A 14,626-nucleotide genomic window follows, 5' to 3' on the forward strand; every position below is an offset into this window, starting at 1 on the left:
CTGGCTGCCTGGCTGCCTCCCCCTAAACAGTCTCCCAGGTAATGGGGACATGACTCCAACACGGGCTATGCATATATCACGTATTAGGTTTGGGTCTCTATTACCTCCTCCTCCTCAAATACCCACAACATCCACCAAACACCTGTGCCTCAAAATTGTGTAAAATGTAAACACTGTAGTATGAGTTGTGGGAAAACTCTTGTCATTCTCTGGCATTATTCCTGATTTTTCCTCTGATTTAAATGTTAACAGAAGGTCACAAACCTTTCTCAAAGCCTTCATGTAGGCAGCAGCTTTTTTCTTGTACTGTAGCATGCATTCGGCGGAAAGAGGATTAATGAATCCACTCGCTACCTTAGGCCCATAGCTCAGTGAAGCAATGAAGTAGTCCACATTGTTGCTGAAGAAAGATGCAATCTAAATGAAGAGTGACAAGAAGATAGACTTTGTTTTCCAAAAATATATCTATACATATAAAAAGCCAGCGACTGCAACACTGTAATGACTGGAAGGACTGGTCGCTATGACGCCCACTGCGGCCAGCGAACCAGCCCAATCAGGGGGTGGGGCCCCTCCCCCCAGCCGCCCTGCCCTGATAGGCCTCTCCCACCCAGATCAGGTCGGAGCAGCCAGCCAACATCCCTGCAGCCCTTCCCCCCAGCCGGCCCCGCCCCAGATGGGCCCCCACGACCCCGATCAGGGGCAGGTCTGGCTGGCCAACCACCCATGACCCCTCCCCCAGGCTGCTGGCCCCCAATTGGGCCACTCACCCCATTCGGGGGCAGGGCCGGCCAGCCCACTGCCCACAGCCCCTCCCCACAGCTGGCCCTAACCACCCATGACCCCTCCCCCAGGCTGCTAGCCCCCAATTGGCTCCCCCACCACATTCGGGGGCAGGGCCGGCCAGCCCACTGCCCACAGCCCCTCCCCACAGCTGGCCCCACCTCCGAACAGCCCCTACCACCCTGATCAGCCTGCAGTCCCTCCCCCCAGCCAGTTCTGCCCCTGATCATCCCCCCCACCACCAATCAGGGGTGGGGCTGGCTGACCAACTTCCCCCAGCCCCTCCCCTGGCCCCATCTGGGTGCGGGGCCAAGCTGGTCCACCGCCCACAGCCATTCCTGCCCCCAATCGGCCCCCCCACCCTATCGGGGGCAGGGCCCGCCAGCCAATCGCCCATGGCTGCTCCCTCCAGGTGGCTAGGCTCTGATCGGGTGATCTGGGCCGGCCGGCTGGCCAACCTCCTGCCGACTCCTCCTCCCAACAGGCCCACCTGATCCTCCAACTGGGGCCGGGCAGGCTGGACCCCACCTGTGCACGAATTCATGCACTGGGCCTCTAGTCTAACACACACACACACACACACACACACACATGTGTATATATACTAGTATATGTATATATATTAGCTTTCTAAACAAAGTTAAAGACACTGAGAATGGAAATGAAATTTCAGTACCTGCCTAAAAGCCCACATTTATTTATTTGATAATGCCTAGGCAATGATTTATATTAAAAAGACTATCAGTATAAATACTGAGACTATACTTCTGACAGGTCTTAATCTAGATAAATTTTTATTCTTCCTAAAAACCAAAACTGATTCTGATTTATTCAGAATATTCCTAGATGATGTTCATGCGCTCTGGATCTCATTAACTCTGCCACTGCTCTCAAAAATAGAAATATTTGAATTTATACATTCCATTTGAATTTTAACTTTAAACGTTTCATATTACAACATAACCCATGGCACAGGCATCTTGAATATGCACTCTCTACTTAAATTTAATTCTGTAAATCTCAATCTGTATATCACAAATGTAATAGAAAAGACTGAAAATTAAGTAGATCCTTGTTATTTACTGAGTTAACCTTTATTAAATCTACATAAGGAGTCACAAAAATCTGTAATTTTGTTGAGCCATAATTTTGAATCTACTGTGCTATATGAAATTCTGGTATAAATAAAAATGCCTAAGGAAGTTCTTAGCCAGAAAAATTATTCCATTTTGACAAATAAGGAAAAGTGACTTATGAAACAGAGTATTCTACATTGGCAAAAATTGCTCCAAAAGTAGACAATTAATTACTAATGATCTAAAAGATTATATTTTTCATTAATAATTTACCTTGTCAAATGAAATTCTCTATTAGACAGTATTCAAGAAAATGAGGATCTAAAACTCTTGAGCTATATGTTTCTTATGCATGACATAGACAATCATATACCCAGTGTTTGCATTTAGGTCATGGTAGTATACAGTGAGGTGTATTTACTCTTTCCTTTTTCTTATGTGTCTGTATTTCCCAAATGTTCTTTCAAAAGCATGTTATACTTTTTTATTGGGTTTTTAAAATAACAATAAAATTTATTTTAATCAAATCACACTAGCTACAAATTAAGCTACCACAGACTAACATTAGTTCAGGCACTTATTCTAGTTAAAAAAAAATTTATAAAAAATTCAGACTGAAAATTAAATACCTTTTCTTGAGACAACATTTTAAAGTTTTAGGCAAACCAAATCTAAAATAAGCTATGAGTATACAGGTATTTAATATTCCAGAGTCCTCATTAAAAAGTGGCAAATGCAGAGACCCTGTAAAATGCCAACAGTCTCTTTTTCTGGAATTTGCCTTAATTGAATCAAAGTTAGAATTATCCTCAGAAAGCTTCCGGCATGCCTGTAGATAAAAGTATTAAGGTTGAGGCAGTGGATATGGCCTTCTGTCTAAGGAATCCTGTAGGCACAGGTCTGTGAACTGACAGAACCTAAAGAAAACACCTTTTAATTATGGCTCCAAACTATAGCAAACTGGCACAAAGACCAGTCTGAGTTTGGGAAAAATAATACTTAATATCTGACACAACCTATGGTCATTTCTGACTAACTTAAATCACTGGAAAAAAATTGTTTCTATATGGTCAACCTGTCAGAAAAATAATGATATATAAATATGGATAGAGATTAGCATTTCCTTGAGAAATTATGCTGTCTGTTGAAACAAATGGGCTAAGATCGTCCTGAACACAGTCCTTTCAGCTTCATACATATGGGGACTTCTCATAGAAATCTTAACCTTTAAAGGCATGAATTCTTAGAATGCGACTTCTGCTGAAACCAGGTATCCAAGATAGGATGAGTTTTAAAGAAACTGCACTTTGGCCATCCTGTATAATAAAAGTCTAAAAGTCTAATATGCAAATCAACCAAACGGAACGACCACCAGGGGGCAGATGCGCACTGACCACCAGGGGGCAGACACTCAACACAGGAGCTGCCCCTAGCCCATAGGCCCCAGGCCAGCCAAAGTGGGTACCAGCAGGGGCCCTCCGATCGCCCCACTGGTCACCCCACAGAGGGAGGCAACCAGCAGCAGCGGCAGGCGGGGCTGGCGAGTGGACGGTGCCAGGCCGGCCAAGGCGGGTGCCAGTGGAGCCCCCCCCAAACCCCCGCCCGATCACCCCACCGGTGGCCCCACAGATCGGCCCTGATTGCCAGCCAGGCCTAGGGACCCTACCTGTGCATGAATTTTGTGGATCAGGCCTCTAGTTTCATAATAATACTTAAATACTTAATGATCCAAATGATCATTATCTAGTATTAAGAGTTCAATGAAAAAAACATATGTTAAAGGCACTTTAAAAGTACTTGGTAAGGTATAAAACCACAGAGGTAGCTTTACCACAAGTATTATCAAAATACAAACAAGCCCTGGCTGGTTTTGCTCAGTGGCTAGAGCGTTGGCCTGCAGACTGAAGGGTCCCGGGTTCGATTCCAGTCAAGGGCACATGCCTGGGTTGCAGGCTCAATCCCCAGTAAGGGATGTGCAGGAGGCAGTCGATCAATGATTCTATCTTGTCACTGGTGTTTCTATCTCTCTCCCTCTCCCTTCCTCTCTGAAATGAATAAAAATATATTTTAAAAAAATACAAACAAAAAATTAGAGGGGAAAAAAAATACTAAAATTTTTTTCTTTTTATGTACCCCAATTTTTAAATATACCCAAGAGTCTATCTATATTGAGACCACCTACAATCTTTAAATGACCAAATAACTCATTAAAACATAAAGTGTGAGTGATCCCTTTAGTCATGACAAATGCTTAACAGTAATTAACATATTTGTTTAAATACTGGGTAGGGAGGAGGGAAAGGGAGATGACTTTATTTTACAAAAAGCCTGATAGTCCGAAGTTCTTTCACGGGTTAATTTTCCTATGTCACTGAAGGAAGGAAAAAAAAGGCATTATTTAAATATTGAATTTAATGTCAATATAAACAGAAAAATTACCTTTCCTGCTCCATTTGTTAATGCCACTACTGATGACAGGATACAGTCATTTGTTGTAATGAGCTTCTGCGTTGCTGTTGGAAGTTCATGCTCTATTGTAGCTTTTTGACTATAATGTTTGGAAATATCTAAAAAGCAATTGAATGAAAACTCATTACTACCTATGTATAAGTGGCATATAGATAACTAATCTGTTACCTTCTCATATCTATTCTTACAAATTTATTCAAAAATGGTCCTAAATATTAAGATTGTGCTGAATATCAATTAGGTTGCAAATCCACGTGGAAAGAATGGAGAGAAGTGAAGGTCCCTTAATACCATCCTGACATCTCTATTACAGCCACCAGCTTGTACATCTATGTCCCTTATTTGAATGTTAGCCCTTATTCTAGTGTTGGGTAAATGATCCTGACCAACATTTAACCTGATTAAAAACCCTGACTTGATAGTCCAATAGGCACAAATGAGAATTTATCTTATATTTATATAGCAAACCATGAGCCTGGAACAGAACAGCCAACAGAGGCACAATGTCCCACAATCCTTACTGGGCCTTCACTAGTTTGCTAGTACACACTTAAGCAATGAAAAAATGTCTGCACAGACAAAGGATTGGATACTCCAGTGTCTGGCTTCACGTGCTGCTGCCTCCAGTCCAAGAATATTACAAGCAAGGTCTGTGGTTAGAAAAGCATAGAAGAGAGGCTTAGATATAAACATGTTAAGAGAAACTACAGTAGGTGAAACTGGCCAAATATCTAAGCTTGGAGTTTTCTGGGTCTCTGAGAAATAGAATAATTTTGTCTTGGAAGTAAGGGAAAATGGGAGAATTGTTAAGACAACATTGATTCACAAGGAAGGGTAATTATATTTTTAAATATAAAGTGTTTACCATAGCCTCCTTTGAACTTTTTTAGAATACTTTTGTTATACAACATTATCATTACCAACAAAGCTAAAAATAAATAAAACAATATGAAAATTAACTTTTATAGCAGGTGTGTAATTAGAGACTTTCATTTACTGAGAATCAAGTAATTTAGCTGATTTCAGACAGTAGATAAGAGGAAACAAGAAAGAAATGGTATTTGAGGTTTAACCTGATACAATCATGATAATTTAATATAAATTACTGCAAATTTTATGAATATTATTTTTACTAAAATTTTAAAACTAGGGTATTATTCTATTTATATATTTTATATACACATATAAACTTTTAATTTAATATAATTTAGATTTATAGAAAAGTTACAGCCAGTTTTCCCTATTGTTAACATCTTACATTACTATGATATAGTTGTCACAGCAAAGGAACCAATTAGTACATTACCATTATGTTTAATATATTCTTAAAAATAAATGATTATTCTCTATCTTCAGAAGAGTGAATAAAAATTCTACTGGAATGCTGAACATTTCTTTGTATACTGAACTTGCTAACCCCTAACACAGACATTTTCTTTCTATACATCACAGAAAGTTTTATTTAATATTTTACAGAAAGTGTACAATGCTATAATACAACTTGGTTGGTAGGCAATCTTGGTTGATTGGTAGGTGATTGAGATACTTATGAAAGATGTACAATACTAAAAACACTATGTAGCTTCTATTTGGATCAGTGCTGTTACAATTTGATAATTAATTATCCCAATCCAATTGTTTACTCTTTATTCAGTCCAAATATTTTAACTATTTAGGGTGTTCTTTGACATTAAACTTTAACTCCAAAAAGAACAAAGAAATCAGAGATTTCTTTTTCTTTTATGTTTCCTATGAGTCTACCCACTTTAGACCTGAGACTAAACATCAACAATTCAAACTTTAAATGTCCCTTGTTAAAGGACCAATTCACTCCTATTTTAAATCCATGTAGGATACACATTTTTTTATAAATATCTCTCTTTTTACACTCCACTGCGCTAGCCTCTCCTTTACAGGAATGTTGGAGGAACCACTAGCAGGAACAAGTCATAGTATCAGCATAGGAAAATTTAGAAAACAAAACCAAAAAACCTCGAGCCACAGAGCCACTTGTGGTTTCAGTGGCCTAATTCTAGGTTAAGTAAAATCCTAGACTACAGGACTACAGCTAAGTCTGAGCTTCCCAAACCAAACACTGCACAGGAAATGGGACCAGTCCCTTAGGTTTTCTATAAACCAGGCTAGGTTTCACAGGGTTGGGATGACTACCATCACCTGCCAACAAGACTGTCTACTCAAGCTATGGTTCCTGCAACCAGGGTTCATCCAACCAGAAGTTGGATAGACTTTTAAAGTTCCTTATAATTGAAGACAAGCCACAGGAAGGACCATTTTCTGGATTGAATGGTAAGGTGGTGCTGGATAATACAGCTGAGACTAAGAATGATTCCCAGTGCCATAGGTAATATGTCAATCTACAGAAAGGCCCCCAAAATACCCATCTTATGCACAATTTTAAGTTTTAAAAAATTATTTCTGTGACACTAGTAATTGGTCACTAACTGAACTAAACTGCCCAATGAATAATCTAAGCACCTCAGTCACTTCCAATAGTCCTTAGTAATTGCTCCGGCCCTCTCCTCCTTTCCCTACCCCAACAGTCTTCAAAATGAACAGAAAGGAGAAAACCTCACAGCCACAAAGAACTATAGATTTAAAATTTTCAGTACTCTGAATCACATGCTAAGCATGTGAAATGCTCTTCGGCACACTCTAGTCTTAGAAGCACACAAGCAACTTTTGAAAAGCAACCAAAGCTTAAAAACAGACCTTCATTTCTTAAGGCTGTGCCGAACAAAATACGACTTGAGATGGACACTTTACACATAAAAATGCACAGGTTGGTGGAAAGTCAGTGCATTCTTTCTGGGAACTTTAAGCCTTGGTTTCCTCAATTCCTTTCATGTTTGGGCTCTAACAAGTGCAATGTATTTTGCTAAATGCCTCTGAACCGCATGTCTGATTTGATACAATTCACACACCTGCCTTAAGTCAGTGTAATGTATTTTCGGCTAAAGTACTGTGCACAAGGGTTTCTCTTTAGCACTTTGTTTACCTTCAGAAATGAAGCAGATGGGAAAAGCAGAAGGCAGTGAACTGTGCACTTCAATGTAAGCCAAATGCTACTAAGCCTCTATCTGGGGTCTATTAACCTTCACGGTATTTGTTTAAATCTCATTCAGACTTAGAAAGTGGGATGAAGGTTTGAAGTCTGTGTTCTTTTTCAACCTCACCTTTCATGACATCATGAAATCCATCCAGAGCAGCACCAACATTTGTTAAGACGGAACTGAAGTTTGCCCGAAGGAGTCCATCTGGCTCCGTGCCTAGGAAACCAAAGTGACAAACCTAAGCATTTTCCCAGAAGACTTAGCCTGAAAAATTGACAGCCCACCATCTCCCCCTACTTTTGGGAAGACGGAGAATGAAGACTGTTTGTGATATGTTGAGAATAATGGCTCTTAAAATCATGGCAGACTCATTCAGATGTAATGGCAATAAACATATAGACATATCTGATCTGCATTCTCCATGTCCACAAATATTTTTAATGGTTAATAATCAAAATTAAATTATTAAGCAGGATTATATCTATCATGATTCTTTTAGAAATGAAGGTCTGTGAATTTTCACCTTGTTACTCTATAACACATTTCTCATTTTACTAGGTGTACTGGTTAATAATGGCAGATTATGTAATCAAAAAAACCACGATAATTTAAAGAGAAACATCAAAAGTGCTTTATTCAAAGTAATGTCCAACGCTAGCTACACATTTCCCCCATCTTTCAGGTAATTTGTGGACACCGTCCAGTAGAACTTTTCTTGTTTTGAGCAAATGCAAGTTGTTTTTGAGTTTGACACACATCTTCATCCAATAATGCTTATAATGTTGGACTTCAAACTTTTTCGGTTGACCTGGAAGTTCTTTGTCTTTCATATTGAAATCATCACTTTTAAAGCATTTAAACCAGTGTTCACAAGTATCTTGAGATGGAGCATGTTCACCATAAACTTCCTAAAATATACCATAACTTTTTCTTCAAAATAATGAATTAAAACTTGCCGCAAATGCTTTTTGGCATGAAATTCAACATTTTTAAGTATAAAATATCTATGATGTTAACACCTTCAGCAAATTTGACATATGAAGTTCTAAAGCTTGCTGTCAATACAACAAAATAGCATACATATCAAATCGCATATATATCAACATAATGTGTAACTCCATCTAGTGAAAAAAAAATCCATATTATTAACTGGTACACCTAGTATTATTTCCCTACACATTTTTTAAAAAATATGTTGTTATTGATTTTTTTTATTTTATTTTTATTTTTTTCCTGGTTCATAGGTGGACGCTCAGCCACTGAGCCACACTTCATTTTTTTTAATTTTTTTTATATTAAATCTTTATTGTTCAGATTATTACATTTGTTCCTCTTTTTTCCCCCCCATAACTCCCCTCCTTCCAGTTCCCACCCCACCCTCCGCCCTCACTCCCCACCCACTGTCCTCATCTATAGGTGCACGATTTTTGTCCAGTCTCTTCTCGCATCTGTTATTGATTTTGAGAGAGAGAGAGAGAGAGAGAGAGAGAGAGAGAGAAACATCACTGATGAGGGAGAATCATTGATCGGCTGCCTCCTGCATGCTCCACACTGGGGATTGAGCCTGCAACCAGGGCATGTGCCCTTACTGGGAATTGAACTGTGACCTCCTGGTTCATGGGTTGACACTCAACCACTAGGCCACAAAAGCCAGGCCCTACACATTATTATTTTTTTTATAAGCATCACTAAAAACACTATTACTCAAACATCACAGAGTTCTGCTTTTGGCATGACAACATGAGCAGCTGTACAGATCAGCTCTCCAGCACAACTGGTGAAAATTATTAAAAAGCAACCATTTAAAATTCTGGAAATGATGCTAAAAACACAGCAAGTGACAAAAAATTTACTCAAGAAAAATCTATAATAATTTGGTAAGAACAGTGAGAGTCTGTGGTATATGAACCAAGACCCACTCCTTTCTTCCCTCTCCCTACCAGCTTATACACTAGAAATCCCACTCCAAACTGGTACAGCCAAGAATACAGGGCTCCCTCTCCCAAACTGCTGGAGACTGCAGTTCTCATCTTGCCCTCAGGTACCTATTGCTGAGCAAGACTGAGAGATGGGGAGCCCTTCTTTCACCTAGCCCTGAATCATGGATGGAGGCTCTACCTGGGCACAGTGCTTCTGAGAATCTGGGGCCCTGATCACCCTTGCCCCAGCTCACCCATGCCCCAGCTCATCAACAGAAGTACCACGCTGAAAAAGGCAAGCCAAGGAGACCTGGGGCTGCTGTCCTACCCCCTCTACCAAGTGCTCACTTACTAATGCAGGTGTGTCACTCTGAGAGAAGTACCTCTCTGTCCCCCTCCCCAGCACCAGATCCATGGCTCAGAGATTTAACCCAAGTGGGAAGCAAGCCTTAAAACAGAAAGCTCTGAATCTCTTCCCAAAGGAACTGACTTAATTTGCAAGAGCGTGGAGGGCTCAAGCCAAGGGAAGCATGCTCTAAAAAATGATGAAGGTGGCAGTAAAAGCAAATAAGAGGAAATTGGCAGTTCATTAAAGATATAAGCTAAACTGTGGGCTGGTTGGTTTACCACAGGGAAGTAGAGGAAGATACAGCTAAGAAGAGCTCTCCCGGGTTCAGAATAAATCTCAAACACTATCCCAAAAACTATACCTGCTATGTACATGCTAGGTCTATAACTAACTATACCTACAAAGGAGCCCAAATTTAATTAGATCAGTCTGTGAAGCAATTTATGCCTCTCAAGGCATTGCTGAACACAAAAGAGCCATCAACCAGCAATTAGTGGAGCTTAAACCTGGGTAAGATTAAGGAAGGAGACAATAAAAGGAAGCGCTGTTAAAATCACTGTCCCCCCAGGGTGACTGTGCTCGAGTCTGAGCCTACTTAGAAGCAAATCAGGGTATAAAAATTATACTCTGAAAACTTCAAAATAATATTTTAAAAATTACAGGAGACCTATCTAGATGAAAAAACATACCATATTCATGGATCAGAAAACTTAATATTGTTAAGATGACAATACTCCCCATGTGCATTTCCTAGGGCTGCTGTAACCAAGTACCACACATGGAGTGATTGAGGGCTCTTCCTAAACCAGTAGGACCTCATCTTAACTTGATTACACCTGTAGAGATCCTATTTCCAAACAAGGTGGCACACACAGGTATTGGGGTTAGAACTGCAGATATCTTTCTGAGAGACCCACAAACCTCCCCAATGTGATCTACAGATTCAATGCAATCCCCATTGAAATACCAGCAGACTTTTTTGTAGAAACTAATAAGCTGATTATAAAATTTATATGGAATTGCAAGGGACCCATAACAGCAAAACAACCTTAAAAAAGAAAAACAAAGTGGACTCCACTTCCTGATCTCAAAACTTACTACAAAACAACAGTTATCAAGACAGTGTGGTACTGGCATTAAGAGAAACATATGGATCAATGGAGTAGACCAGAAATAAATCTACACATCTATGGTCAACTGAGTCTTAACAAGAGTGCCAAAACCATTTAATAGGAAAAGAACAGTCTTTTTAATAAATGGTGCTGAAACAACTGGATAGCCACATGCAAAAGACAAGTTGTACCCTTACCTCTCACCATATGCAAAAATTAACTCTAAATGGATCAAAGACCTAAATGTAAGGGCTAAAATTATAAAACTTTGAAGAAAACAGGGCGAACTCTTCATGACCTCAGATTTGACAATGGATTCTTAGATATGACACCAAAAGCACAAACAATGAAAGGTAAATAAACTGGACTTCACCAAAATTAAAAATGTTTGTGGTTCAAAGGACATCATTAAGAAAATGAAAAATAAACTTCAAAATGGAAGAAAATATTATAAATCATATATCCAATAACAGATTTGTACAGCCCAGTTGAAAAATGGAGAAAATATCTGAACAAACAGGTCTCCAAAGAATATATGTAAGTGGTCAATAAGGGCTTGGAAAGATGCTTGACATCATTAGAAACCACAGAAATGCGAATCAAAACTGCAATAAGATACCACTTCAAAAAGTCAAATAACCAAAATTAAGTTGGTTAAAATAAAGTCAAATAATAACAAAAATTGTAAGGATGTGGAGAAATCAGAGGATGTGTAGAAATTATACATTTTTGGTGGGAATATAAATGGTGCAGCCACCTTGGAAAAGAGTCTGACAGTTCCTTTAGCAGTTAAACACAGAGTTACCATATGACCCAGCAATTCCACTTCCGGGTATTATATACCCAAGAGAAGTGAAAAGATATGTCCACTCAAAAACTTGTTCATAAATGTCTATAGCATCATTACCAATAAGAGATAAAAGCCAAAAAGGTAAAAACAAAGCAAATATCCATCGACTGATGGGTAAATAAGTAAAATGTGGTATATTCATATAATAAAATGATATTCTGCAATAAAAAGAAATGAAAGACCAATAAATACTCAACGTGGATTAATCATGAAGACATTACGTTATGTGAAAGAAAGCAGTCACAGAAGACCACACATAGTTCCATTTATATAAAATGTTAGGAATAGGTAAATCTAAAGACAGAAAGTAGATTAGTTGTTGCTTAGCACTGAGGAGGGGCAGAAGGGGAAATAAGGGGATAACAGCTAAAGTGTACAGGGTTTCTTCTTAGGGCAATGAAAATATAGATTATAGTGATGATGTATGTATCGGTGACTATACTATAAGCCAATGAACTGTACACTTTAAAGAAATAAGTTGTATGGTACGTTAATTATATCACATTAAAGCTGACACCAAAAAAACAACACCAACAAATCACAGTACCAGGAAAATCACAGCATTTTTTAAAAACATCATTTAAACTGAGATCCATTCAATTACCTAAAAATACTGTTTTGAAATTAGACCAAAGGGAAACGAATGGCATTTTTACTACCAAACCCCCTAGGCTACTTGTTGGAAAGTTATTACAAATTCTTTTGTTTTGCCTGTCTCCATTTTTAAAAGAAGGAGGAAAGAAAGGGAATTAATATAAATGCATGTCTTCAATTACATCTTTAATTTAACTTAATAATCACAATTATCACCATTTTATAATGGGAAAATAGGTACAGGAAAGTACTAGTAAGGTGATTTTCCCAACTTCATAAATGTATAAGGGGTTGGAGGATTTGAATTTGAGTTTTTCTGATTCCAGATCCTAGGCCTGTCTCACTCACCCGAGCTAAACCATCTATATCCCTTCTCTGGCTTCTTGTTCTCCAAGTTCTTCAAGTTGAACTATGAGTGACAAACATACTCACTTGGCAAGGCGAGAAGGCTGACATAAGTCTGAAGCTTCTCAAACACAGCTGTCATCTTTTTCATGTCCTGAGACAGCTCTAGATTCCTGGCTCTTAATGCAGATGTACAAAGAGAAGATTCACATTCTTCTTCTAAACTAGGAATGGGCAGATATTTTTAAAGTGAGCATCCTGAATATTTTCAATTAGCTGTAAGAAACCATCTACATTCACAAACAACTCTATCCTGAGACAAATTTTAAAAAAAAATTGATCTCATTTATAAGGTTTCTTTTTTTTTTAATCCTCACTTGAGGATATGCTTTCATTGATTTTTAGAGAGAGAAAAATGAGTGTGAAAGAGAAACATCGATCTGTTGCCTCTCACATGCACTCCGACCAGGGATCAAACCCACAACGTAAGTATGCATCCTGACTGGAAATCGAACCCACAACCTTTTGGTGTACAGGACAATGCTCCAACTGAGCCACTGGCCAGGGCTGAGGTTTCATGTTTTATACCATGATATACACACCTGCTTGCTGCAAATGTCAATGGATTACTAGAGGACTAAATAGAAAAAAATAAAGACATATGTCCATTATCTTTTCATCCTGAGAGCAGCATGAAAATGCTTCCCTTAAAAATATTTTCAGGAGCCCTGGCTGGTTTGACTTAGTGGATAGAGTGTCAGCCTGCGGACTCAAGAGTTCCGGGTTCGATTCCGGTCAAGGGCATGTACCTTGGTTGTGGGCACATTCCCAGTAGGAGGTGTGCAGGAGGCAGCTGATCAATGTTTCTCTCTCGTCAATGTTTCTAGCTCTCTATCCCTCTCCCTTCCTCTCTGCAGAAAATCAATAAAATATATTTAAAAAAAAATATTTTCAGGAGAACAATATTTCATGGACTGAATTCCTAAGGAGAATTATTTAAATAGGAGCTAATAGAGAGAATCATTAAGAACTTTTTTAGTATATTAAATTGCAAAAGCCATACAGATTAGAATAATCTATAGACTCAAATCTAAAAGTAAATGGTTAACATTCATAAACTACATTGTATCATTTTCAAATTTATATGGTTACTGCAGAAAACTCAATTATAAAATTTTAAAAATCCTGTGGGTCCAAGCCAATGTGGCTCAGTGGTTGAGCATCTACACATGCACCAGGAGGTCACTGGTTCGATTCCCCATGAGGGCACATACAGTACCTAGGTTGAGGGCTCAATCCCCAGTATGGGGCGTGCAGGAGGCAGCCAATGGATGTTTCTCTTTCATCAATGTTTCTATTTCTCCCATTCCCTTTCTCTCTCTCTGAAATCAATACAATGTTGTTGTTGTTTTTTTAATTAAAATTTCTTGTGGACGCAGCACTTTATAAAAAATGTTGCAGGAGATCAAATAAAATGCTTTTTACTCAACTAGAGAAATTATTAGCACAGGAATCATCGTCATAACCCTTTCCTTAACCTTCCACTTTATTTATGGCAGACGGCTTCACTGAATACTAAGCCCATTTACCACTAAATAATATGTCATCTTGTCAAAGTGGTATTTAAACCAATGACCAAAAATTGCCTAAAAACATAAATACCTGGTGAGGTAGGACTGAGAGCTTATGAGTCAGAACGTTCCAAGAACAGAAATCTTAGATCAAGAAAGATTATCCAGTCTTTTAAAAAATGTAATAGTGAAAAAATAATAGAAAATAAAAATGCATAACTGTTTCAAGTAGTAAATACCACTTTGCAATGGTTCTAAAACAGATTCTTCTTAAAAATAAGCCAAATCATAATGTTATTTAAATTCTAGAGTCAATTTTCAAAAAAATTTTCATTACATTGAACCATAACATGTAAGGATATGAAAAGAAACTATAATTCATAATAGTTTTTCACTGATTCCTAAAATTGTCATATGCACAAATCATAGAATTTAGTTACTGAAATGCCTTAATAGGTTAGAATTAGGAAGTAAGATGGCTCTTAAC

General features: G+C 38.4%; 1 protein-coding gene across 3 annotated transcripts in view; it reads right to left on the reverse strand.

Moving 5' to 3' along the window:
• Window positions 1-14,626, reverse strand: part of PPP1R21 (protein phosphatase 1 regulatory subunit 21) — a 53,255-nt gene that overhangs the window by 15,791 nt on the left and 22,838 nt on the right. For all 3 annotated transcript variants that reach the window (XM_059659883.1, XM_059659882.1, XM_059659884.1), the window contains 4 exons: window positions 12,656-12,792; window positions 7,523-7,615; window positions 4,299-4,426; window positions 265-417 (listed from right to left, as the gene is read on the reverse strand). In XM_059659883.1, the coding sequence (XP_059515866.1) occupies window positions 265-417; window positions 4,299-4,426; window positions 7,523-7,615; window positions 12,656-12,792 (511 nt within the window). The remainder of the gene's footprint in view (window positions 1-264; window positions 418-4,298; window positions 4,427-7,522; window positions 7,616-12,655; window positions 12,793-14,626) is intronic.

Source organism: Myotis daubentonii, chromosome 12 (genome assembly GCF_963259705.1).
Source record: "Myotis daubentonii chromosome 12, mMyoDau2.1, whole genome shotgun sequence".
In the NCBI taxonomy this organism is placed as follows: Eukaryota; Metazoa; Chordata; class Mammalia; order Chiroptera; family Vespertilionidae; genus Myotis; species Myotis daubentonii.